Source organism: Camelus bactrianus, chromosome 19 (genome assembly GCF_048773025.1).
Source record: "Camelus bactrianus isolate YW-2024 breed Bactrian camel chromosome 19, ASM4877302v1, whole genome shotgun sequence".
In the NCBI taxonomy this organism is placed as follows: domain Eukaryota; kingdom Metazoa; phylum Chordata; class Mammalia; order Artiodactyla; family Camelidae; genus Camelus; species Camelus bactrianus.
Genome location: NC_133557.1, coordinates 29,350,556 through 29,378,218, shown reverse-complemented (window position 1 = coordinate 29,378,218; position 27,663 = coordinate 29,350,556). Strand labels below are relative to the sequence as shown.

Genomic DNA, 27,663 nt, shown 5'->3' with positions numbered 1-27,663 from the left:
CCTTTCTGCATACTGGATAGCACAGAGACCGGTCCCTTTAAAAGCATCCATTAGACAGATAGATGGACTTACAGACACTGAGGCAAAGGCCTCAGGCACAAAACAAACAGCCATCAGCCCAGATGATCACAGAACAGGCCAGGCTCTCCTGAAACACAGATGCATTTGAAGAAAACATGAACCCCCTTGTAAAAATTAATACTAGGATTGCAGGATGTTCTTTAATCTGCATGATTGCTTTATTGTACAAAAAGTTTCCAGTAACAGTAAATTAGTTTTTTAAAAAACGACAAAAAAAGTCATTTTGGATAGAAGCGCTTCACTGATTGCTTTATTTAAGCACACAAGGAAAAAAAGTCTTATCTGACCAATTAGCTTGGAAGGGTTTTATTACCTTTAAGAAGCCATTAGCTAGGATAAAACAGTGAAAGCACTTGTGTCAAAACAAATAAATAACGCTCTCTCAATTAGCAGAGAGCGCGGTAAATCTGTTAAATTAGAGACGTACACTGCTTCACGCCCATGGCGAGCCGGCACCTCCCCCCACCCCCAAATTAATAAAACAGGAGATAGTAGCTTTCAGTTACAATCTCGGGAAAGATCAGGAGCTTTGGAGACCTGACAGTAAACATCTATGTTTCTCCTCTCCGGCCCCGGTCAACGGAGCCACCCAGGACCTGTTAAAGAAGGCAGGTGTCCAGGATAAGCCCAGGATGCTCAGAAGGGGCCTTCCCTGAAGTCCCTTCCCAGGGTGCATCCCAGGCAAGGGGAGAGACTGGACTGGGCGACCACCACAGCCAGAGCCCCACAGGGCTGGACAGCGCAGCCCTCCCATGGACGGTGGCTGTAGGCAGGAAAAGGAGCCTGTCTCCTTCAAAGGGAAAGAACTACCCTGAGCTTCCAGGACACTAATTACTAACTTCCTCCTACTGTCCCCAATGCTGCTGATCTTTCCCCAAGTAAAGGCTCAACAGAAAAACACAGTGTTTTGAGGAGCCCGGCAGGTCGGCGCCGGGGCCGGGCGCCACTTCCCACCTGGGGACGTAGCACGGCAGTGGACAGCTAGGGCTCCGGCTGGCACTGCGCTGGTTTCAGTCAGCCCAGGGCAGCTGCCCCAGTCCCACACGGGATCCGTAAAACCACCTCCAGTTAGATTCAGGACTTCACCCAAATGAGCTGGGTAAAAAACACAACCCTAATCACCCTAGTCATTGAAAATAAATACAAATAAACAGCGATCCTTTCTTAAAGGATCACTTTCCTTCAAGAGCAAGGAAGACTCAGCACTTGAAAAGCTGTTAACAATAACCCAGTATCACCACCGCAGGCTGTCTGGGGTGAAGCTCCTCGTCTCGATAGCCCCACTCCTAGAAGCAGCTGGTTCGAGAGCAGCCTGGCTCCATTAGGTCAGAACCGCTGGGGTAAGGATACCCACAGCTACTCCCAAGACCAACAGAGCCCCGCACTTCAGGGGCGGTCAAGGAGGTACTGGATTCTTATTCCTCGACCTTGTTTCCTAGTAAATAATTGTTTTCAGGGAATGCCATGCTATTTCCTGAAATGCCAGAGACATCTTTAGACCATCCCATGGCCACATCAGTCATAAGAAAACCAGCGACTTCCTGGTGTCGTCAACTGCTTGGGAAGGGAAGGTTGGGCAAGGGTTTGGGTTTTAAGCCCATGATCTGTTTGGATAACTTGATCTCTGGACTTAAGTTTAAAATTTCTGGAAACAACTTCAAAGTCAATTCTAGAAAGACATTTTATGTGACTGGTCCAAATAAAATGTAGCACATTTAACAAGGTCATGCTCTTTTTTAAACATTTTAAGAGAGGTAAAAACAATGGAAAGCCATTGAAAATTATAAAAGACTATTAAAATGATACTGGTGTCTCAAGACCAATTAAAACGTAAACAACTTTGGTTTTCTAAGTTGTCATCACTTCCCACGTTATGCTACAGGTCTAGGAATATATTCGAGCACCATATTGATAACAGGTAAGAAAACGACAAAGCCCCACTTTGGCTATCGAAGCGCACTTCCACGAGCAAGGGGTTTTCTTAGCCACAGTTTTCACAAACTGCAGGAACATGCCTACTTTCTGTGCATGTTAAGTGGCAATAGAAGGGCCGATAAATCAAACCACTGGTGGAATATTTTACTTTGAAATGGAGTGATGTTTGGTTAATAATTTGAGATCCACTAATCCTAAATGGGGTGACCCATTTAGAATGGCCTCTGTGTAAATTCACAGTTCATTAAATGGTGTCCGGTTTGAACAGGTCATTACGTAATTAGTATATAAGTAATGGACTGAGCGAGGATGGCTAGGGACGAGCACAGGGACACGCCGGCTGATTCTGGTGACTTTCGTGACACTGCCAAGCTTCCTTTTAAAGTAAGGTTATCTCAAATCATCAACTTTTAAATGTAGGTGGTTTTGCTTAGTAATTCCTTTTGGTTTACAGTAGAAAATGCAGTGCACAAGTCTGAGATGAGGAGTACGCCATTCACAATTAATTTAAACTCATGAAGCTGTTTAACTGGCCCATCTAAATGTGTTCATTAACATCAGTGATGGTTTCTTATCTTTCACACTTTGTTACTCTGATCATTAACAGTGATGGAAAAGCTAAATTAAGTTAATGGGGAATGGATTATAAATTCTTAAAGGACTTCTCAGTTTGTTTTCAACTGGAAAATACACAGAGATGAAGAGGCATTTTTGCCTCTACTCATAAATTTTTGGTACCAAATTTCTTATAAACCAAGTGGTTTAAAAAAAAATTTTCCAAAAATTATTTCAGCATGCTGCTCAGACATGACATAGCACATACACATGTAACACTGAGCAGCTCGGGGAGTACCTGCGAACGCTCAGCTCACATTTGCTCTAAAAAAATATCTATGTATTACAACCGAGGAGAGAACTCATCTCTATTCGGCAGCAGTATCCACGGTCCTCAAACGCTTGACAGTGAAGGGAAAACAGAAGCCCACGCCCCTAGCTTGAGCACGACTGTGACGAGGAGTCCGTGGAAACGCCCGCTGCCCCGACCGGTCCCAGGGCTGCATCCCCGCAGGCAGCCCGCACGCCGAGCCCTCACACCCGGATCCACGCGGGCCGCACCACCGACCCCACGCCGCTCAGCGAGACTTCACGCCGACGAGGACAACAATGAGGACAATGATGATGACAAATAATATTAAAATCACAAGCATCTTCCGATTCTTCTTTTGATATTGCTCTGCCTACAGAAAGAGGAGGGAAAAAAGACCGTCATTTTTCCCAAAATCCAAAATCAAGTCTCAAGTCTCGCTCGTTTCCAGGGCTAGGCTTCGGTCTCACCTCCATACCGACACCTCTGTCATAGGCCCACCATCACAGCCTCTCCACAGTTCAAGTGTGTGCAATCCACACGAGTTCCAGGATCCCGGAGCCCCTATTTACCAGATTCACTAAAGCACATGTTTGGGACCTGCCATCACACAAAGGCTGGCAAGAGAGGCCAAAGGTTCTGCCCTGGGGTCCACACGGACCACGTCTCCTCACTTCTGCTGCTGCTGACTGCCATGACCCACCCTCCCAGTAAAAGCCTCCTGCTTCTGGACACAGTTCTTAGGATGAACACACACCTCCTTCATGAAGAAATCAAGCAACTGGCTAGAGAGACCACAGATAGAAGGTATGGAACTGACAGCCCCCAAAAAGCTTGTTTTCTACCTCCTCTGAATTTGGAAACAAGACAAAATTCACCCTCTGAAATAGAAATAGGAAAGCTTGGCCCGTGGGATGGAGTACAGAGAGTGCCCACCTGGGGTGAATCCTCCCTGTGCTTCTGTGACACGCGTGCCTGTCGGGCAGAGACGTGGCCCCGGGAAAGGAGAGTGGGGAGGAGAGTCGTGCGGGTGACCATGCCCAGGGAGAGCGTGTCCTGCCCTTTCACTGACCCGCTCCTTGGCAGCGAAGGCCAAGGAGGAGACAGCTTCGTGGGAACACCTGCTAAGAGCAGCCAACCTCTGACCTACTTCCCCGTTCCCCACCAACCTGACCGGTAGTTCTGTTTCCTCAGCGAGCCTGCTCCCCCAGGAACTGCTCAGCAGCGGGAGGAAACTCTGGGACAGACAGGTGAACTGTCTGCAGAGTCCAGCCGGTGGGAAGCAACTCCCTAGGCTCATGCGTCCTTGGATGAGCCAACTGCCAAGGAGACGGCCAGCCGCGCCACCAAGCAACGTGCCCTGAGTGATCGGACAGCGCGTGCTCTTTTCTAGTAAGTAATCCACAGCACCAGGGACGCCAACGCCAGACGACAGACTTTAAAACCTCTCAAAATGATGTATAATGTAGAACCTGAAACAGAATTTTTCGTTCCCGCTAGATTTGTACACTCCCACGGAGAGAGCTTTTCCCTTCATCTGTGTTATATTACAAAACATGTTTTGCTAGTTTTTATTTAAGAAACTTCAAAACCAATGCATAATTCAACAGCATATGAAAACCTGGGTATTACAGAGTGAGAAACTAAAAGTTAGTTTTCCCTCTTTTAATACACAAGGCTTGGCAACTAAATGAATCTCATGCTTAAAAAGCCCTCTGCATAGAGGAGGCCGGCCTTCCTTTTCCCAGCACATGCTGGAGTCTCACTGCCAGCACATCAGTGAGTCGGAAGAGTGACCACTACATGGCTAGAAATACCCCTGGGTCTCAAGGACACAAGGAAATGGACAGGATTTATTTCACTTGTGAAGTGTTACACTCTTTTTAAAGAAAACATGCTCCAAAATATATATGAGAGCCGCTCAGCCGCATGTGTATGTTTCTCACAATCTTGATCGCAAGATTTTTAAGACGTTTTCCATTTATTTTTTAAACAAATATTATAGAAAGCATTCCTGAAATAGCCACCTTATCAGCAGAGAATAAGAGAGCTAATACCCTCATGCCAACAAACCACTCCTTCCTCAAGGTAGTGCACAGATACACTGTGGTAATTAAAAGCGGAAATTAGATTTTCACCTTCTCCAGACTGAGTCTCCACCAGCAACTCATCAGAGAAGCGTCACAACGAGCAAGGCCTGAGTCAGCAGCAACAAGCAGACACATCAACACATATTTTAGCAAATGCCTCTGCGACTGATTTCCTAAAACAAGAAGACTCGAGGAATAGAATATTTTCTAAAGGAAAGAAAAAAGAAAACCCTAATTTCTTTAGAATTGACTGTCACAGAAGGGAGTTCTCAGCAGTGTCAAATCTAAGTATGAGGTGCACCTAGAATCGTTAACTGCACTCAAACAGCCACAACTCACGGGGTTGGCTCTGAATAAACCGATACTGTACATTTTTACAGCCCTATCTTGATGGCTGACGGCAGACAGTGCTGAAGACAGCGATGACGGGAGAGAAGCTTCTTAGGAATTCCTGATATCTGACCACAGTTCCTCAAATTCCCAACTACTGAAAAAGATGGCATTACCTTGTGAAGCTGTTTCAGACCGTCTTCAGTTTTGATGCAGGACTGCTCAACGTGATAGTCAATTCTATCAAGGACGGTACCCTGAGTGACAAGTGACAGGGACAGACAATCAACAACCAAACAGGGAGAAACAAACTTCAGAAGCGAGAGAGGCAAACTGCAGACACCGCTCTCCATGGGATGCTCTGTTTTACTTAACTGTGCTGTAAAAGTGCACACCGAACGCTCTCGGACCCTCCATCAAGCAGCATCAGGCACTCGATGGCGAAGTGCCACCCACAGCAGTCACAACAAAGTCTAGCTCATGAGAAAGAAATACTGATAACTGAGGTTTCTTTTCTGGATTTAGCTACTATAGGATATGCCATATTCAGACTTACTGGGGCTCTAAAAATACACGGTTCGGTGGGAACAGGCTCTGAGCGGCCAAGGGCTGGCTTCTGCGCCTGTCTGTTGCTTAAACACTCGGACTCAAGGAAGCAGAGGAGGCCGGTTAAGCTTGGCCCAGCTGCGGTTAGGCCTGGAAGCTGACTGTCACGTCTGTAAACGTCAACACAGGTCTCCACAGGTCACAGCCATGACAGTATGCTCCAAACCACCGTGTGAAACTACACTTCTACCTCGGGGAGAATTTTGTTCTTGTTTAATCTCTCGGTTCAAAGAGAAAGAATGGAACACGGGGTTGCGTGGAAGAGCGGGGCTCTGCATGAAAACGCGCTGTGTCAGCAGAGATGGCAAGAGTGCTTCCCTGGGAGCTGCGCGCCAGTAATTATTGTAACTAGATCTTCCACGGCCTCGACACTCTGTTCTGCGGCTGGTTTCAGGGGGATCAGAACCCAAATCCCTGCCGGCAAGATAATAAAACACCCTAATCAGATTGTAACAGTGAACAAACAATTTAATTCTACTTGAAAGCTAGTGTTTCCAGTTGCCGTTACACAATAACCTGCCAAAATCAGAAGGGAAGCCTTATCTAGCGCCAGAGTCAGCGCTGCGCGTGGGCAGGCGGGGCAGGACGCCCCCCCCACCCCCCCCCCCCGCACACGCCTGGGGCAGAGCAGGGACAGGAGAACCTCCACGCCAGTGACTTCTTACCTGAATAGAGGCTTATTAGCGCTCTGACAGGGAGCGACAGCACTGCATGCGTGTCATTTGTACACACACAGTGGCACTGGAGGAGCAGAATCTAAGTTTTCCCTGACAAAAGTGCAGAATTAAACGTTTTGGAGAAGGACCAGCTATCCTGGCAGGAGAACGCGCTGCCGAGGCAGGTGAGCGCACACACCTGCTCTACAATCATCGCCCCCAGGTCCCGGAATATCTCATTCAGGTCGGAAATGGACTGCACGATCTGGCGGATCTCCCGCTCCCTCTCCTCCACCATCAGTGTGTTCTGCTCCACCAGCACTAACTGGTCGTCAGTGAAACCCTAGCGAGACAAAAAGTACAAAATGTACATGTTAAGAGTTCCTTCCCCCTCAAGAAAGCTGTGGCGTACCATTTTAGTTACAATTCAAAGAAAATGAATTCTGAAAATATTTCTATAAAGCACATAAACAACATAAAAGCACTTATTTTCCCCTAACAGGAAAGATTCAAATTCCCCAAACAAGCGGGCTCTAGAGCAGGATGGACCAAAGCAGGGGACACAGGGACACAGAGAACCCCACGTCTGCAGCTACATGAGAGCCACTGGGGAGAAGCCTGCATGTCTCTGGGTTCTTCCCAGGAGTGGCGTGTGCAGACTGCTTTCCGGAAGGTTCTGGAAGGCAGATTACAAGGTCTCCCTGTAGCCTCTGGAAAGGAAGAAACAGTATGGGCCCCATGACGGCTCTTCCACCTGCTGCAAAAGCCCCTCGACCGACGCACAAGTCACGCAGCGCCGGGCCGTCTGCACTGCACGGAAGCAAAAGGTCCACGAGGAGAAGGAAACAGAATGGAGCACAAGGCCCAGCGGCCCCTCCACGTACCCGATCATAGAGAGTATTATCATCTCCATCATCCATCAGTGGTACTGATGTGGCAAAAAAGTGCTGGGATCTCTCCTCTCGGTTCTTCATGCCTATCACGGATAGGAGTGCACTTTACTCGAATACGTAAACCATCCTGGTTACTGTTCCACCATTAAAAGGGGGAAATCTAGAGTAAAACTCAACAGTCAAAATGGAGATATTCTTAGCAGCTTTAAAAAGAAGCCCAATCTCATCTCCAACAGAGGTGGGGGTGGAGAGTGAAGGACTGTAGACATGCAACAGTCTGCGAACGCGTGGGGGCATTCAAGACACAGTCACACGGTAAACGTGCACAGTTCACTGGATGCTGAGCGAATGGCAAAATGACACAACGATCTGAGAGTCTAAGTGAAGCAGAAATATCTGATCTAACTGCTGTTACAAAACATTAAAAGAAATCAATATACCTCTCTAGAAGCACCTCCAGTAAGAATTCCAAATGGCCTTAATCAAATTTTACAAGTAATAAAATTAAAATACAAATACGCCAGTTGTCAGAAGGAGGGAGAACTAGCTTTTCTGTGGAGTATGTGGAGGATTTTTACTGATCACCATGCCAAGAAAGAAAAGCCCCGCATACAGGGAAACCAGAACAAGGATGTGGCTGAAAGCGGCCTCTGTGCTCTTCAGGGAAGAAAAGCCGGCTGAGAAGTCACTAGTGCCAGTGGGGACGGCATTCAGACTCCCCCCAGCACGGAGTTCAGGTGCTCTCAGACTCCTCCCTTATCACCAAATATGAAGCCTTCGTGTGATTACAGCTTTTTACCTATTTATCAGCAGCTCCCCCAAACCCCAACCTAGAAAGCGACACATTTTTTAAATGTGCTAGATGGATTTTCAAATTCCTTACGCCTGACACAGAGGAAGTTTTTGTTTTGTTTTTTCAGATGTGAACTGCTTTGACAGCCTGTCCTCGGCTTCAGTCTGGCCGGGTTTCACACTGCGGGTGGAAGGGAGCTTCTCTTGTTCCATGAGCCATGAACGTGCTCAAAAGCTGACAGCGAAAGGTACAGGACAAAATGGACAACTGGGAGCAGGAAAGGATAAAAACACAAAAAATGGTTCTGCAGTTCGAGCGCTGGAACTCCCGCACTCACGTTTGAGGTAGCCGGACTGTGCGAGCCGGAAGCCGGTGGACAGCTCCTGCAGAGCCTGCGCCAGGGAGGCCACCACGTTGCGAAGGAGCCGCTCCTCCTGCTCCGAGCAGGCCCTGCGGGCCCGGCTGGGCAGAGCCTGCACTGCACGCTGGCACCTGTGGAAGAGCTGGGAGAAGGGGCGCGGCTCACGGCAGGCCGGGGAGGATGTCCCGCACCCGGCCCCGCCTCTGCGCTCGCCAGTCTGAGCGGGACGGCAAGGGCCCTGTCCAGCTGGGCGGCGCTGACAACCGCGACGCGACCCGAGACTGAGTAAACCTGGAATAGGTGCGCACTGTGCACATGTGTCGCGTGCTACAGAACCAGTATCATTCCCCGCAGCCGCATTTCTCATCTGACCCCTGTGAGCGCCCTGAGAAGTATCCCATTTTACAGACCAGGACACTGGAGTCAGAGCAGTTAAATAAGAAGCCTGCCGTAGTCCATCGACAAAAGCCAGGATGCAAACGCCCCACATCCCAGGGCCCTCCCGCCCCCCCCACACCCCTTCTGTTCATCAGCCACCTGGGAGAGCTTAACAGACGAAGACTGTAAGTGCTAGCTTGCTAGTATTATTTTTAAATTATTCAAATTTAACATTTTACAAGAAATATTTCTAGGATGCTGAGCTTCTCTAGGACTCTAATCTACTCTGTATAGGGCAACAGCTCCATCTTTTTAATGACAAGTACTATTTTTTAACATGAAAAAATTTTGAGCACTAGTATGCAATGGACGTTATATATTTTAAAATCAAATGACTGAACTCAGTAATGTTCCTAATTTAATTTTTAAATCAATTCACAGTAGTAAATACAGACAGTTGAAAAACCATCCCCACTCCTCCAAGACTGAAATGTAGGGGAGCTCAGGGCCTCCTGGAATCCCTCTGTGAACTTCAGGCTGGGCAGTGACACTCCAGGACTGATTTGCAATCTGACTCAGAGTTGTACCACCCTGGGGCTTCCAAGAAGGTCGTGAGAAGGCGGGGAAATGTGGGTTCCTGCCAGGGGATCCACTTCTTATCCTCACCTGAGTGATCTCTTGAGTGGTTATTTCAATGGCATGCTCCTGCTCACTGCTGTCATCCAGGGTGGGTCTGTTTACATGCTGGTCATGAAGGCTGGCTAATTCCTTCATTTTCTGTTTAATCCGGCCAACATCGTACTGTATCTAAACAAATGAAACCACAGAACTCCACTGATGTCTGCCAGGGGTCTGTCTGCCTCTGGGACAATCAGCTGCACTCAGAGTACACACTTCAGTCTTCAGCCAACATGTAGGGTCATCCATGCCTGAGCAACTTTTAATTCAAACGACCAGCAATTCCAGCAACACTCCTCCTTGTCACACAGTTCTCTGATTGCTTTCTAAATTTCACACAGTTACTGCTAAAGCCAAAATCACTAGCACGCACACACAGGCACCCCTCCCTCCCCTTGTGCTGTGTACTGAACAACCCTAACGCTAAAGCACTCCCAGGGACACGCATCCAGGTATAGCCAAGTCTTTATGCAGACATCTTAAAATATGCTACTGTCGTAATTACGTCAATAGATAAGAGTGTGAAACTAACATTCAACTTACTTCGTCCACGCCGTCCACCCATTTAGGAGGCGAGCGCTCTGTCACACCAATTGCTGCTTCTGGGTCTAAGCTAATGCCTGACACCAGAGCCATGCGATCATCAGCGAGCTACAGGAAAATAAAGGGACGTTAAAAAAATCACTCGGTCAATCCAGATACACATACTCTCACTCCCTTTTAAACATCGCTCCCTGAGAAGACACAGAAACGGAGGAGTGCGCGCACTTGCCTGTATCATAAACTTGCTTTTGACACTGCTAGGATTGGGAACTGTTTTCCTATCTTTTCATGCACCACTTCTTAATTTCCTTGGACAAACTTGTGAACATGAATGTGACTTGATCTGGCTATGGCAATGTAATGAAAGAGTCAACAAAAGATCCTTAAAAGAAAACCCTCTTAGTACTAGTGCTATGATAGAATGGCATGGACCTCAGTGATTAATATGACCAGACAGATACAAGTTAAAAAAAATTCTAGGCGGTAAATGCAACCAATACTAAAATTTCAAGGTTTCCTCTACACACATTTAACTTATTTTGTGAATAGGGCTGATCCAGTTATCTAAGTCACAGGATCATTAACCATGTGTTAAAATGTATGGAAGAAGTGCCTAAAACAGTCGGGAAACTATCCACCATTTGGCAAAAGCAAGCATTAAAATCTCAGTACAATCTTAAATTAACACTGTCGTTTCCTTTTTTTGGTTAAATGTCCACAGGCAACATTCTCACTTATTCTGAACTGATATCAACAGTTCTTGTTCATTTTACCTATATAACACACTGCCTTAGTAAGCTCTTAAGAAGGGGAGGGAAATCATGGGTTTGGCTTCATTAAACTGTTCTCTGGCCTGGAGGCAGTGAATGGTTGAAAGGATGTGGAGGTACCCTCCGGAGCTCAGAATTTATAAATGCCAGTTTCAAAAGATCCAAATGATGATCAAAAAATAATGGAAAACAGCATATAAAAGTCCTTTATAGGCAATACTTTGCACATTTTCTAAGTCACCCCACAGAATTGGTGAAGAATTTATATTGCTTTTCTTCCCTACTCTCTGCATTTCCCTAAATTTATTTTTTTCACGCATTCAGCAAAGACTTGTTTGCTTTCCTAACAATCAAGGAACAAGGCAAAATTTGTAAAAACCCTCAGATGAAGGAGAAGAACTATCACATAAGGAAAAACCTAAATTGAAAGATTTCTTCCAGTAATAAGCCTGAAATCCTGAGCAGAGAGGACAACACAGTTGCTAAAAGCAGCCTGGAGTCCTGCACACGCACTGGCATCACGCCCGGGGTGGTGCTGCCCCTACTGGCTCGGGGCGCTGCGCACCCAGCGAGCGCATCCTGCACAAGGACCACGCTGGTGGGACCAGCAGCCATGCAACTGCTCCCAGAGCGGCGGGGAGTCGTGACAGGCCAGCGCGCTGCAGCGCCGCGTGGACCCTGCAGGCCCCGTGTCATTTCAGGTCTTGGACAAACGGTGCGTCATCCAACCTGTGCTATCGGGGGCTCTGCATCAGTGACCTGCTCCTTCTCAACCAGCGCCACCCTGTTTGTTTTTAAGAGTTCACTAACAGGAATTTCACCTTCTTGTTATTATTTTAATCCTCACAAAAACTAAGGGAGCTAGGAATTCGTATTCCAATCTATACATGAGGAAATTGAAACTCAGAAAAGTTAAGTAGCTTGCCCAAGGTCACAAAGCTATTACGTGACAGATTAAAACCTGGGGCAGCTGGCGCCAGGAGCCCCGTCCACTGCACTAGCTGCCAATCACTTTGGCAGGCCTGTGAAATATAACTGCAATTTGCTACGGAAACAAATCAGGACAACAAGCTCTGAGATTAAAACCACCACACGAAACAGAGCCCTCTGACCCACTCCCCTCCAACTGCCCCCAGGAACCCAGGGCCGGCTGGGGCTGAGCACACACACAGGCCAGCAACACAGTGGCCTCTGAGGACCAGCTGCAGGCGCAGCCCTCACCCTGCACGGCAGGAACAGGCATGGCTGTGTGTTCCTGGGAACTCCTCCTCCAAAGTCACCCGGAGGCAGCAGCTCTGAGGAGGGGATGATGCCTGAACCAGAAGGGACAAGTCACATGCCCAGCTCCCAGCACCTCCCAGCCGGCTGAGGAGCAGGCCCTGGACGCAGAGCTGCTGCCTGAGTGGAGCAGAGCCTGAGCTTCAGTCTTCAGCTGCTCCTACAAAGCAAAACCTGTGGGTCACAGAGTCTCTGCTCTGCCAGCTTATTCTCTAATCCACTACATTTTATTATTACACCAACTTCAATAAAGTAGTAACAGTAACTTGTTTTATTTATAGTTTTTAAATTCATGATCTTATTTTGTAGTTTTTTTGGTTTACCAACATACATTACACTAAAAAAGATACAGAGATGGTATTTACCTAAATTTATCTGCATAGTAATTAGTATCAATTTATCTGAAACAAATGGGAAATTATAAATAACATACAAAAAGTCAGTTGAGGTGGATTCAACTCTTTAAGCAGTACTTAATTTTACACAATAGACACATCCCGCCCCACAAAATGCATGTAAAGAGTGTGTGAACACACCAAGGAAGCTTGCTAACTGGGAGGTCCCCACGTGAAGGGGACAGATGCCAGCCCCTCCAGCCGGCCCCAGCTTTCCCGCACACTGTATTAGCATTTTGCCAATAAGATAGAACAGCTGATTCTTTGGGACTGAAAACTCTTAAACAGGGAATAATTTGTCCTCATTAGGACATCATCTATAGCAACAGCTCAACATGATAAAGAAACGCGGCCTCACTCAGAAGAAATGTGTCATTTATTTTATCAGTATGGATTTCTGGTACGTATCACAGTATGCACTTTTTTTTTTTTAAAGACTATATGTTTTGGGAAGGAAAAACATAACTGAAGATTAAAGTCAATTATCTGAAATGGGAACAAATATAAACATAAATAATACATTTAAAGGGCAAAACAATCACCCTTTCAACTTTAGAAACCTCACTTCTCATTTCAACATGTTTTCTTATTTTTAAGATCCAAAATAAATCGGTTTTCAAGTTGCCACCCAAGGCAATACAGACCTGAAAAAACTGCCAGATTTTTAATTCTCTCTACTCGTTCTTGCTCGATTTCAACTGAGTTCCCCTCTCCGAATATATGATGCTGGTCATCAAAGCTTTTCTTAAATGAACTTGTGCCTCTGAAGTAAAAAAATCTTTCCATATTCTTCAAATAAGACAAAAACTATTTTATAAAATTGCACTCATGAGAATTAAGAATGTAAGGGTTCTTGTCTCTTTGATTGGTAGCCCTTGTCGCCCAAGAACTAGAGGGATGCGACCCTCACCCAGCTCAGCCAGCTCAGATGCATCAATGCGGGAAACTGCCAACGGATGCTCAAAACAGCACACACAAAGGCTTCTCGCTCGTCTCACTAAAGTTATCTTTTGCCCTTGATCCACGTTAGACACTGACATTTGTCCTTTTAAAGAGAACCAGTCAGTACAGACAAGTGCTGTTCTATGGACGGAACACACACACACGAACACAGTCTCATAAATCTTGCTGTTCCAAACATACAGCCTTCCTACTCTTATAAAACCCTGCATTTACGAGAAGGCTGATTTAGTGTACCATAAGATTAAGGAAATGGCAAAGCCTCTGTACAGATTAGAGAAGTCAGGCGTACACACACACACCCCATCTAAAAAAAATAAACTAACTTCAGCCATAATGCATTGCTAATAATAAGAAACAATCCTGACAATTTTGGATTGTCTGTGGCTGTGAACATTTAAAAAAGTCCAGAAGGGACATTGAGAATTACAGCCTGGCAGCTCTGGCTTCCACCTGAGACACTGTGGAGGGTGGATGATGAAGTCGGACCACAGCATAACTCGGTGGGCTCACAAGGCTCGTCGACTTCACTAACAGACAATTAGGCTCAAGAAATCTGTTCTTCCAGGGAGTGAATGAGAATGTTGCAATAAAAGGGAATCAGGGGCTGTCAGCACTACAGGTCTGTTTTTCTTAAATCCATGATAGCTGAAAAATAGGGTTTACTTTTTGATTATGAAACAATAAATGTTCAAAATAGACACTTTTTAAATGTGTAAAAAGATAGAAATATAAAACCCAACAATCAGACTGCCTAGATATAAAGGTTGCTAGTTTCACTGGTTTCTTTTTTTTCTCAATTCTTACACACACCCTTAAAACACAAATTAATGGTCCCGTTGGTACTACACTTCCGCACCAAGATCATTTTAGTCCCACAACAAACCTTCAGTGAGGACTGCTCCCTGTTTTAGAAATAGGGACACTGAGAGGTTCAGAGGCTTTCTCAAGGCTGCCCTCAGTGAGGTAAGCCAGCTTGCGGCCCTCAGGGCCCTGCTGTTTCGCCCTGCCCTCCCCAAGCTATGTGCTTTGGGAGCTTGACATTTATAGCTTGTAATTTTTTTAATACTTCCTATTATGAATTTAAAAACCTAACCACTTGGGAGATGACTTTGTCCTCGGTGGGGAGTAGACTGGAGCAGAGAACAAAGGAGAGGGCCAGACGCTGGACCAGAGAGTGAGTGGTCGGGGGTTCCTCTTTGGGGACACCTTACTTCTTATTTCTGGAGAAGAATAGAGACTGGTATCCCCAGGGTGCAGATTTGTGAGCTGCTCTGAGAAGGAGAATAACAAGCTAACGTGGCCACGCTGCAGGAAGCCACCAGCTGTTTTACTCTGAGAGGCCCCGGTGATGCTGTCAGCAAAATCTGCTCAGGCCTCACCTGCGAAGGGGTAGGCGTCCATGTGACCCATGCCGGGAGCTGAGGTCACGTCTACCACTCCCAGAAGACACTGCGTTGAAGCCCTGCTGCAGCCTTGACAAAGCATGGCTCTGGACACCATTCCCAACACAGGCCCAGCTTCTAACTCAGCACCTGGCACTTAGCGGTAATAAATATGCAGCTGTAATCAGCTGGCCAAGTCAACAGTAAAAGGATGCAATGAATGAATGCATAAATGAATGAAGTAAATAAAATACATGTCATGTACCATTCACGTCATAGAAGATAGACTGGTTCCGGACAAAGGACAAGAAGGGACAAGTGAAGTGCTCGAGGGGGTGAGGTGGCCACATGGACGCAGGACAGAGAGACTGGATGCGGGGCTCAGAGAGCTCTCCCAGCATGGGAGTGTGTGCGGCAGAGAGGGGCTCTCCCCTCGGGGTCTCTGCTAACAGAACCTGGAGACCCCTCCAAGCTGAGACACCACACTGTAAACTTCCGTGGGGAGCCAGTTTCTGGAACTTGCTGCCTGAGGAGGAAGGAGGCAAGATGGGAACCTGGTTCAGACGGCAGGTCCCTCGGTACAGATGACCCCTGACAGGCCCCCAGTGGGGGAAGCGTCCGAAATCCTTCCTCACCCTAAGCTGCTCTGCTGCTGGCTCTCCCGTGGACACTTCCTTTCTGGGGCCACAAGCCACGTGCTTCCAAACTGTTCAGTAAGGAGTGACGGTGATGCCCAAGTGAGGCCTGCTCTCTGAGCCCCACGCACACAGCCGGGGCGTGACGAGGGGTCCAGCCGGCGTAGGACCGAGGGGTCCTAGTCAGGCACGCCGCGGCACCTGGCTCCAGCGGCCACTGGCTAAGGGTTTGTTTCTAAACACGAATTGTTTTTTAATGACACAAGTAATAGATGCCCATGGTTTAAAAACATACATACCCAACCTAAGAAAAGGGTTTGCAAGAGAAAGTTTCCCTTCCATCCCAGACCCTTCCTGGAAGGTATCACTCATTCTACTGCAGCCCAGAGACAGACTGCACTCTTTCTAACAGGCACAGAGAATTCGAGATGCTATAGAAGTTACTTAACCAGTTCTCAGTGAAGGATGTTTAGGTGTTCCCCCTCTGTATTATCAACTAGTTAGGAATCCCACTGGTTTTAAAGACAGTGACCCTCATCCCATCTCACTGCTCCTACTTCTAAATTAGAGTAAAAACAAATGACATCCTCCCTGCCCCCAAGTTTTTAAAAAGGGCTTTTAAAAAAAGGTCTACCCTAAAGAAAAATATTTTCAAACCCTTCATGGCTGAAACAGATAACAGAAACACAAAACTGCCCATCACAGTGCAATCTCCTTTTTTTTTGTCAGCCCGGTATCAGTGCTGCTCGAATAATGTGACGTGAACATGTACTCTCTCCATCTTCTGGGAGAAGTGCTAACAAGTAATGAAAAGGCCCAGGTGAGCTGCTAGGAAGGGGGCCACGTAACCACCAGTCAGCCAGCACTAACAGAGAGTCACCTGGGCGTCCCAGTGGCACCTCCACAGGTCGGCTGGCTCCAAGTCCTACTTCCTTAGTGCTTTCACCAGACAGCATGTCTTTTCACATACCTCAAGGGAGCTACATGCATAATCCTAAAAAAAAATCTGGCTTACTTTAAGTTCAAGTAAATGTTCAACCTTTACTATTTCCAAAGTTGACACATTTTCCCAAGAATAGTAAACAATGTTCCTAAGCCTCCTCTAAATCATCAGCTCCTCTCGTGTGAAAATACGTTAAATAAAGCCTAAGTTAAAATTGTTAAACACAACAATTATAAACAATCCAAACAAACGCTAAAATATGTGTAAACTCTGTTGGCATTTTCCATATGACCAAAAAACTTCAGAAAAACAGGCATAACTTTATAAGCTAACATACAAAAATATTCAAAACACAATACCTCATCCAGCTCCTGAAGAGAGATGTTTCCATCAGTCCCATGCAGTTAGGGAGAGCAAAGAGAAAAAGGGTGGGGACAGACAGACAAGATAAGGTATGGTCAGTTGAGAAAACACTGGGATTTTAAGCGACTCTAAAGTTGACTAAAAGTAAAGATCCACTAACCAAGGCATTTAAAAAAATCTCCCCCTTCTGATTATTCCTTTAAAAAAAAAAACTATAGTAATATGTGGTTTTTATTTTTATTTACTATGATTATTGTTTTGGTAGATGAGATAGGAAACAATAAATAGTTGTAAAAATTAAAATACAATAGAAACAAATAAAACACACTTGCTTTAATTCCACTAAAATATAATGCTAATCTGTTTCATAAACATCAAATACTATATACAACATTCTAAATTTCCCTTAGGAAGATAAAATAAGAGCAAAGCTAAAATGTAATTTTACCATGTCAAATGCACATTTGAACATGCAAAGCAGCCCTGCAAATGCGGCAGAATTAGCAAATGAACAACCCTCAAAAACTGTCTATGGTTGTATTCAGATAATATTTGAGTGACCACATATGTAAGGTCTCTACAAATTAAATCCCACAGACACGGCATTCTCCGTGGTAACATGCAAGCCGAGAAACCACTCTTCCCGGGAGAGAGACACAGGTGGTCAAAGAAAAGAAAAACTCTCCATTTGCTTGGCATGTGTTATTATTGGCCTAGAAGGCACAGAATTATTTATAAGGCTATTATAAAAAAGTAAACAAACAAAACAAAACAAAACCAAAGGTAAGGAGAGGGTTTTGGCTTTGTTTTTGTTTTTTTTAAGGGAGAGTAGGAAGGAAGCAGCACTGACAGGAAGAGGATTAAGTTTCCATTTAAAGCTAAAGGCTCTTTTTTCGATCAATGTGGAACTCTATCTTCTGAACAGACATTTACTAAGGAGAGATAATCTGAACAACTAGGTTTTTTTTCTTTTTTTAAATAATATTGATCACTGAAATAATTAGTGGTGAATTTCAATAATCAATTGTGTTGGCTTTTTTCCTGCTTAGCAGTAAATTTAGAAAGTAAAAAAATAACTTCCTTATTTAAAAATTAATAGTGCAAATGCAACTGGTCTATCAGGGCCAAAATATTATTAAATAATGATAGCAATAACAGTTTAATCACACAGCATTCCTCCACGTAAAAATTCAATTAGCTGACATTACAGAAAGCTGAAAAGCTTCTCCGTTCCTTCTACAAATTGCTCTGAGAGCAAGAGAACTATATTTATATATACACCCAGACATAACAGTAGTACTGGAAGATATTAATAGAGAAGATGGTGTCAAATGGAAATCTGAGTTATCACCTTTTACTTTAAAAAGAAAAAAAAAAGAAAACCTTATTTTTTTAGAAGCTTAACATTTCCACACTGAAGTGTTTTTATTTATAAAACAAGACACAAAGCAAAACTCCTAATTCATCGTCTCAGTCTGCACATCTGCCTGTTCTACAGAGGCTCCTTGACATCTCACCCTTGGACAAAGTGTCACTGCAAACCATGGTTAAGATCTCTGCTACACATGAGCCTGTCCTCTCGGGTTATTAACTCAGCACACAGCCTGATCTTTTGGTTTCTGCAATTATTAGTTGATAAGAGGGGAAATCAGAACCATAGGCTAGATATGACTTTTTTTTTTTTTTTTCACAAATAGGGAGACCACGCTTCAGAATATATGGATCCCTTTCCCCGAAGCCCCAGAGCTTGTCAACGGCTGACGGGCACAGACCCAGGTGTTCAAGCCTCTTTCCACCCCACCTTCAGTCTCCCTAATTGTAGTAACAACTTAGGGAGTTACCAGTGATAAGAAGCTACTCACAACACACCGGGAACTAAATTCAGAAAGTCATCTTTTTGAAGGGCATCTCCCCACCCCCATTTTGCTACTTACAAACAAAAGGCTTTCAAAACTCCCCCTGCCACCAAATTACCAGAAAATGTTGTCAAGACCTGAATTAAAACACTTAGGGTTACCAACAGGAAAAACCAAACTACAGCCGAACGCAAACACGGTACTGCACATCACCACCGTCTCAATCTTTATGTCTAAATTGAGGATTGTGACCTGCCAATGGCATACAATCAAGCAAATACTGAAAACTCCAAGTAGCAAGTGGAATTTATAGTCTACAGAACTTTCTACATAAAACTGAAAAATAAGTGGAAACCCATCTGTGTTTACTCAGGAAGTCTGGAAAAGTTGAGCAAAATGAGTTGGAAATACAGGTCTATGCTATAGTGATATTTACTTTATTTGCATTACTGCCAAAATAAAAGTTTGCTTCACTTTTATCCAACAAAGTACCCTTATTCTCAAGTAAGCCTCTCTGCTCAAATGGAATCTTTAGAAGCAGAAAAGCAAATAGATCTAAAGAGAAATACACAGTGATTTCATACTTGGATTCTAAAGACAGAGAACTAATTTTCCAACAGACTCAGCATGGACTAAAACTTAGAATGTTCAGTATGTAAGTTAAAACTGACTACGTATGGTTGTAAAGTGAGATAAAGAAAGCGCAATCCTACTGTAAGAAAAAAAATGTTTTACGGGTTCTTCGCTCTTCAGGACTGCAGCGCACCCGGAAAGGAGGCAGCGCTACGGGGCCAGCAGGTAGCCAGGGTTCTGGGGCCTGAGGTCCCATCCCAGCTCCCCGACACGCTAGGTGGGAAACACTGGGCAAATTTCCTGACTCCTCGAAACCTCAGTCTCTGGATCTGTTTCATGAAAAAAAGCAGTTCCTTTTTGGATACAGCTCTGTGAGGATGAAATGAGGTTGCACACAGGAAGGGCAAAGCCCAGCGCCAGGGATGTAGTAAGCTCTCAATAAATCTTAGCTAATATTATAGTCAAGACTGAAGAAGGGCCTCGGGTTTCTTATAACCGTAGTTAATCCTCAGTCGTTTCTTCCCCCCTAAAGAACACCATGTTTTATTAAAAATAATGTGCTACTTTCAAACTAATCTAAGACCAATTAACTCCAGCTTCCATTTATAGATTATGCATTATTTTAAAGCAGAGAACAGATTAGGCTGTAAACACTAACAAAGCAGCTCAGATCCCTCTATAAGATCTATTCCAGGAGATCAAAGGGAATCACAAGTCACACAGCAGCACCTCATCAGATCAGAACAGCAATTTAACATCTACTTTTCATTCATTCGTTTAAGACTTTACACATTTTTTTGGAATGATTATTTAACGTTGTAATTTCATTTCAGCTTCTCAAAGCTAAGCTGCCTGAAACTGCCTGAATGAAGTGCTGCCTTAAATCTGCATTTGGCAGATATAATGTCAAAGTTATTTCTCCACAGTTATTGGAGCTACTTCTAAGGATTTCTGCGGTAACATGGGACAGACAGGCCGGGCAATGTTGCTGACTATGTTTTTCTCCTTTTCAGAATAAAGCTAAGGCTGCCTCCTTGGTCAGGAGAAATAACGTATTAAAACAGAATTTAAGAAAGCATCATTGAACCCACAAGCCCACTAGGTATCACCTAACTCAAACCCTCAATTTACAAGTAAGGCAAAAGATGTCAGAAGAGATTAAAAGCTTGCCTGAAGGCCTAATTTTCAGACAGCCTCTCAGTGAGACCTGGCCCTAAATTCCCAGACTTAAGAGTCCAGCGCTCCTGCCTGTATTTCCTACTGCCGTGAGGCATGACCGTGATGGGGCATCCAAAACTGAGGCCAAAACAGAATGAATGACAAATGCCCACAGCTGTTATTTTGCTGATAGTCTAAAAGAATCAACTGCCCCCCACCCCCTGTTTTTAACAATTAGTTTTACTAAAATCAACACAACCAAGAACACAATTAAGCAGAATTTTTCTCAGTTCTGGGTGCTGAACTTCAAAAAGCACACAGGAAAACTAGACTTCATTCCTAGGCCCCCTTGCTGCCTGCGCCGGGAAAGCTGAGCCAGCTGCAGGGTTATCTATCACGCAGAAGGAAGAGGCTTCCCGTGTCAGAGACCCCTGAGCCAGAACCCGAGGTAGGACCACAGGATGCAAGATACAGGCTGACGTGGGGTTAATGTGGGCAAAGACGTTTTGGGTAGTAAAAGAGGTGGAGGGACTGGCTGCTGGAATTTCCTATCGCCATCACAGAACGTGGTCAAGGAAGGCAGGCAGAGGGGTTATCACACAGGGGATATTGGGTCAAACGACCTTTAGGTCCCCTCTGGCCCTTGGGACTTTTTGTTTGTTTTGTCACTGCACATTCTCCTTAAATTCCTGCTTAGCTGTGACATATTTGCCTGAATGCTGCACAAACCTGTTTTGGTATGCAGTATAGGTATGCACACTAACCCCACCACTGCCAACCACCAACTTCTAGTTTTTTCTCAAACTAGGATGCAAAAAATGCCTGATTAATTTTTTTGAATGATATGCTTTAGGTGTGATTTGTTTTGCGGTGTGTAATACACACACAAAAGCACACACACACATTTTACAATCAATTTCTACAGCTTTCACCTAAAATAAGGATGTGAAAATTGAGATTTAAAACTAAAACAAAAACCAAAAAAAACCTTATTATTTTGGATGTGATTTATTTCTAATTGTGAGATAACAAATGCATACTCCAAAATCAACTTCTACAGCATTTTCTTTTAACTAGGGAAATAGAAATTGTAATTTATGATTTTTTAATTAAGTTAAGCTCTAGAATTTAGTTATTTCCTTTTTTAATTACTTGAGTTTTAAATACATTTAAAGTGTCTGTTAATTGTTTTACTTGTGTTTTTAACATGACAGATATTTATGTTTTAAGTTTTTACTTACAATTTTTCAAACATACAGAAGAATATGTAACACGGTATAGCACCTACCCACAGATTCATCAGTAGACTTAATAATTAGTAACACTTTGCCTTATTTGTTTCCATTATGGGGGAGAAAGTTAAGTATATGAAATAAGTGATATTTTGACATTTCAAATACTAAACATTTCAGTAGGCTTCTTTAATAAAACTAAAAAATGTATTTAATTATAATTACTTTAATTAACTAATAATTTCTTAATATCACCTAAAATCCAGACCATATTCAAATTTGACAGTTTAAATTTTGTTTGATTTGCTACATGATTTTGAAATTTACAAGTCAGAAATGAAGTTTTAAAAATTTTATGAGGTAGATATGCAGTGAAAAACATTACATCAGTTATTTAATAAAGCTTTTAAAAACTGTTAGATACGGCTTTTTCCCCAAAATGTTTATAACATTTTTTCAACTTCCAGAAAAGTTGAAAATATTGTACCCTCTACTTAGTCAGGTTAACATCTTGCCATATTTGATTTTGTGTGTGTGTGTAAAATGGTTTCTGTAGAATCAACTGTAAGCAAGCTGAAAATATAACTGAAAATCAAACCAAAACACTTCAGAAATTTATGTTATGTGTTTTTTTAATGCACACAATTAAAATATATAAATGTATGATTTTAAAACAAAATTCTAACTTAGGCAAACCATTTTTATTTAATTGCAAAATCTATTTTTTAGATAGTCTGAATTGACTACAAGGATATTTTAAATGATCTAAGAAAGATTTTAAATAGCCAACTAACATATGTAACATTTTAAATGGTGTAACATACAGAAAATTTTTTTTAGTGTTCTGACTTCGACATGTATTTTCAGTTTGACTTAGAAATCTATTTTCAAGAAAATATCCGAGTTAGCTAAATATATCTGTACATTTTCTGACATATGCATTTTTCCAAATTGTATACTTTAGCTACATATTTTAAATTATTTGACTTAATTTATATATATATTTTTTAAATTGCCTAACTTAGAAAACCATTTAAAAAATAGGTTTGACTTAGAGATGCACTTTCAAAAAGCTGCTTGTCTCAAACATCAGGCTTCTAAACCGTCAGACTAAACAATCAAAAAAAAAAAAAAAGAAGTCTCATGTTATCCAATAGTTCAGTGTATTTTGAACCTTATATAATGAAAAATTTTAAAGCAAACATTATAGTTTAAAATCAATTAAAACTGATACCTTAGAAACATTAATAAGAATTTTAGTTCTGGGTTTCCCCCCCCCACAAGGTAGCATAAAATTCAAGGAACATGCAATTTTTACACCTTATTTAACAAAACTAAAGTTGCATTGAGGAATTTATTCATTCAATTTCTACTCTCTATTTCTTGGCTTATTTCAGAACATTCTTTTCAAAATTAGCGCAGGAATCAGCCCATTTCCATTTGCATCTCTATATCACACAATTTCTCTCAGTTTACAAATGTAAAAAACCTCCATATTCTTCAGTGAATGAAAACCTAAACACACTCCGTCCCTCTGTTTTGTATGCTTTTTGACCTAAGTTTACAGTGATTTTATTCCTACAACTGCTCACACAGCTTCAAATAGCCGAAGACATTTTCCACTTGTGATTTACAAAAAGGAAAAACTGTCTTTGTAGACGCTCTGTCAATAATCAAGACAGACGGCATTAATTTTTCTGAAGTATTTTAGATCAAGCCATAAAGAAAAGAAATTAAAAGGGAAGACAGTCCCTAAGAGGTACAATGAGTGTCAGATTCCCAAAACGGTATGTCTCAACCACAGCCCCCAGGAATCTGGTCTCGGCATGACTTTATTTTATTCCCTCGCTCTCCCATGTTGCTTCTATTCCAACCTACCCTGTCCACAGCCAGGGGCCTCCCCAACACAAACCGGTATTCTAACTCCACTTTTCAATTAAAGATACCACAGGGCTAATCATCATCCCCAGCTACAGTCATGTACCCCCATCCGCATATTCTACAGAGCAGAAAGCAGGTTCAGAGTAGCCCTCATCAAAAACAAACAAAAAGGCAACAGTAATCTTTCCAGGCCTTCCCAGTAAGAGTCTACTGCTGGTCTGAAGAAACGTTCAGGTTAATTAAATCAAAACCGGTGCTACTTAGGGGGTTAATTTTCACATATACACCATGTGTGTGTGTGTTTTTTTTAAAGTTCGAATGGAGGGAGAAGTTTAATTTCCTGTCTAGGAAATGGAAAACGAAGAAGCTAGCACCTTACAGTCTCACAAACAAGAGCCCCCAGGAAAAACAGTCAGGCAATTATTCACAGGGTACACGGCCACACAGAGGGCTTCGAGGCCATTAAAAGAAAAAGGACCAAAAAAAAAAAAAAAAAAAAAATCAAACAACTCCTTCCTCCTCTGGGGGAGGGAATCGTTCATTTGCAAGAATTTGGGTCTTCGATCCTGCAAGCCGGCACTCAGAGAACCAAAGTGAGGCTCAGTATGCGGGGGCGGAAGGGGGGAGCTTAAAACAAAACACAAAGGCTTCGTAAAGGCCCAAAGCTTCCAAATCTTAGCGCTAAAACATATGTAAATTAGAGGCGGCCGGCCGTGCAGTGACGCCTGGGGGGGCGGGAAGGGGGGGAATCAGGAGGGATGCGGAAGTGAGGAGAGCGTGCAAGGCAGAGGTGGAGCGGGGGCCTAAAACTGCTTTTTCCCCATGCAGGGTACCGAAGCTCTCGGACCCTGGCCAAGAGACCTCGCATTTCCTATTCTTATCTTTTTAAAACAGAGACAGACAGAGACAGACAGACAGGCAGAGCCGCAGTGCACACGGTGCGTGTGTCGGAGAGGCCGCCTGGAGACTCACCGCAGCAATGCTACGTGAATGCAGAGGGCTGGAGGTGGTGTGACTACTCACTTGCTCGGCTAACAGCTGCCGGTTTTGGATGGAATTATTCCGCAACAACAAGAAAGCGTCGGTTAAACGCCTGGTGGCCATGGCTCACCCTTTGTGACCCTCGCTCAGGAGACCCCCGCCCACTTATAGTCCAGGTTTATTCACTTTCTTTCTCTTGGTCTGGCCTAGTCGGCCCACCCTTCACTGAAGCTTCTGACAAGGCCTCAGGCCTCAAGCCAAGCAGGTGCTGCTCTGAGCTTCGTCCAGGCGCAAAGACCCCTCCCCAAATAACCACCCAGGCTTTTCAATTGTCTGACTCCCCCTCCCCAAGACCTGCCTTCGATCTCTAAGCACTTAAATCCCCCCAATCCTTGTGTAGCTAGCCAACTTCCCAGAGACCCCTCCCCAATCCAACCTCGGATCTACAAGCGTCTAACTCGCCAATCCGGCTCTGGACTGGGAAGCCCTGAAGCCCCCTACCACATTAGTCTCTGAGACCCCCCAGGGTCCTTGTTCCCTACCCCTAACTTGGCTCACACGCGTCTGGGCCGGGCCCGAGGCCTAACTGTGACTCGGTTTCTCCACCAGAGGCCTGGTTTAGGCCCCCTTTGGACAACCCGAGCCAGGCCTGGGCCCAGAACTCCTGCTGCTCCCTTCTTGGGCCTTGTTTGAGCTTGCTAAGGCCGGGGCCCGACCTCCTGACCCCTTCCCTTTCTGGGCGGCCTGGAGCTCCACTGCCACAGCAGACTGCCGGCCTTCAAGAGGGCAGCAGGGCCTGCCTCCCCGGCCTCCTCACTCCTCTTCTCCGGCTCCCTCCATCCCCGGATCTGACTTCTGCTCAGCCCCGGGCCGTTTCCGTGCTGTGGTCCCGGGTTCTGGCGTTCCCCCCTGGCCCTCTTCCTGTCCGTCTCTCGCGAGTGCCCCCCTGCGACGTTCGCAAGCCTTGCTCGCAACGTTCCGGGCGCGGGAGATCCCTACCCCCCCACCCTGCCCCGGGGCACGAGAGCGCGCCGCCCTATCCCGGGGTGCTCCCGGGACGTTCGGTTTCCCCTTCCCAAACTGGGCCCAGACACCGGGAGCGGGTCATCGGGCAGGCCTGAGCCTCGAGAGCGTGGCCCCCACGTTGCAAACAACTGCCAGGGGCCTTGTCGCGCTTATTAAGAGTGGAGTCGAGCAGCAGGCAAATTTGGGCTCCAGCAGAACCGAAGTTTGAGGCGCGCGCGGGGTTGGGGCGGGAGAGGAAAAGTTGGAGACGACTGCCTCCGGAGGCCGAGCACGCTCCACTGCAGGCGGCGGCTCGCGCTCGTTTTTTGGTTTTTTTGTTGTTGTTGTTTTTTCAATTTTGAAAAAAGATGTATCAGAAAAACAAGGGGGAAAAAAAGCAAAAGCTACAGCTAGAGCTCCAGGCGGCTTGAGCCGCGCCGCCGCCTGCAGTCGGGGGGCGCGGGGGGCGCCCGCCCTCCTTGGCTGCTGCTTTCTGTAGGGGGCACTGCAGGGTTGTAGAATCTCAAGTGGAAAAGTTCCCCAAAACTTTGACAGCCCCCCGCCCCCAACAACTTTTCCCTGCCTAGTAGACCCGCGCGCCGGCGTGCCAAGCCTGGCCCTGCGCCCCCCGCGCCCCCGCCCGGCTTTCCCACGGTCGGGTCGGGTGGCGGAGCTCCCCACGACCTCGACACGCTGCCAGGGGCCCGGGTGGGCGGAATTTGGGAAGGGCCTCCGCCCGGCCGCGTTGGGATCAAGCCGCCCAAGCTGGGCGCGGCGAGCAAGGGCCAAGGCGGCCGCCCCGCGAGGGAGGCCGGAATCCCGCGGGGTGTCAGGCCAGAGGCAACACCACGGGCGCCGCGAGGCCACCCCAAGGGCGCCCCGAGACCGAAGCCCGAGCCAGAAACGGCCTGGGCCGGGCGCGCGGGCACAAGCGGCCGTTTCTCTCCAGGGTCCGGGGCTGGGTAGAACCGGCTTCCTCTTCCCAGGCGAGCCAGGACAACCGAGGGGCTGCGGGGCCACCCTCGCGAGTGAGATCTTAACAAAGGAACAGCGCCCTGCAAACCGGGAGCTGCCCCATCCCCGCATTTGTTTCTGCAATTAAACAAACTTTACACACACACGTGTTATTTTCCGAGCGTTTCCCGCGTGCTAAGCGCTGGGTTTGCCAAGAATAAAGCAAAACGGGAAACACAATGCCAGTGTCGGCGCTCACAAAGGGCTCCCGGGCGGCGCGGAGACCCGCGCGCGGCTGTGAGCCGCACCCGCCGGGCGCCGGGCGGCGTCCCGCCGGAGCTCAGCTGCACCGCTGGCGACCCAGTATATGTACATGTCTTTTTTTTTTTTTTTAATCTAAAGGAGAATGTTTCTATCCATCCGTTGTGCAACTAAAAAATACTGTGAAAAATATCTTTGGGAGGGAAACCTCAAAAGGCATGAAATAAAAGAAAAATAAAAAGGCGAGCCAGAGAGCGGGGCTGGTGTGTTCGCTTCGAGGAATGGGCTGTGGCTGCCAGAGCCGGGGTGACGCGAGAGGAAGACGCGCGGAGAAGGGGTGCTCGCTCGCGGACTTTTCGCGGGCGGTGGACGATGCTCGGGCGAGACAAAACCTCGCCGTCTCGCAGCCGCGTGTAACCGCGGACAGCGAGCTGCCCGCCTCGCCGCGCTGGAGGCAGCGGCAGGATGAAGCCGCTGCCCTAAAGGCAGAGACCCCGAGTTATCTCGTGGAGGGAAATTCGGGGAGGCCGTGTGCGGGTCTCCGGCTTAGCTCGGCACCCGGGAAATATTTGCACGTTTGCCCTAAAAGGGAGAGTTCTGTCCCCACCCGGCGGCGTGCGATCACCCAGTGAGACTTGACCCCAGGCACACGGCTAAGCCCCTCTACTCCCGCCTTTAGAGGAGAGAGATTGTAAATAACAGCCGAGCCGTCGTCGGCAAGAACATTCGAATACAAATGTGGTCCGCATTCTGTTTCTTTCTCCTGAGCACTACCTTGCAAAGCAGGGACATGTTTACTTCTGGCTCTCTCCCCTATGGCTAGA

The 27,663-nt window shown here is 45.7% G+C and overlaps 1 protein-coding gene across 5 annotated transcripts; it reads right to left on the bottom strand.

Moving 5' to 3' along the window:
* Nucleotides 1-302: 302 nt before the first annotated feature.
* On the bottom strand, nucleotides 303-25,493 carry STX16 (syntaxin 16). 5 transcript variants are annotated; one of them, XR_012500680.1, is made up of 9 exons: nucleotides 24,611-25,493; nucleotides 10,210-10,317; nucleotides 9,655-9,795; nucleotides 8,587-8,752; nucleotides 7,448-7,539; nucleotides 6,763-6,906; nucleotides 5,478-5,558; nucleotides 4,051-4,353; nucleotides 303-3,254 (listed from the first exon to the last, which is right to left on the bottom strand). XR_012500680.1 is itself a non-coding variant. In XM_010958569.3 (8 exons), exons 2-8 carry the CDS (start codon nucleotides 10,229-10,231, stop codon nucleotides 3,150-3,152), a joined length of 762 nt encoding a protein of 253 aa, XP_010956871.1. In that variant the 5' UTR covers nucleotides 10,232-10,317; nucleotides 24,662-25,493; the 3' UTR covers nucleotides 303-3,149. The 5 variants fall into 5 exon arrangements, 4 of the variants coding, with proteins under 4 accessions (XP_010956871.1, XP_010956868.1, XP_010956870.1 ...); XM_010958569.3 differs by lacking the exon at nucleotides 4,051-4,353 and having other exon boundaries at nucleotides 10,199-10,317; nucleotides 24,662-25,493; XM_010958566.3 differs by lacking the exon at nucleotides 4,051-4,353 and having other exon boundaries at nucleotides 24,611-25,492.
* Between the last annotated feature and the right edge of the window lie 2,170 nt (nucleotides 25,494-27,663).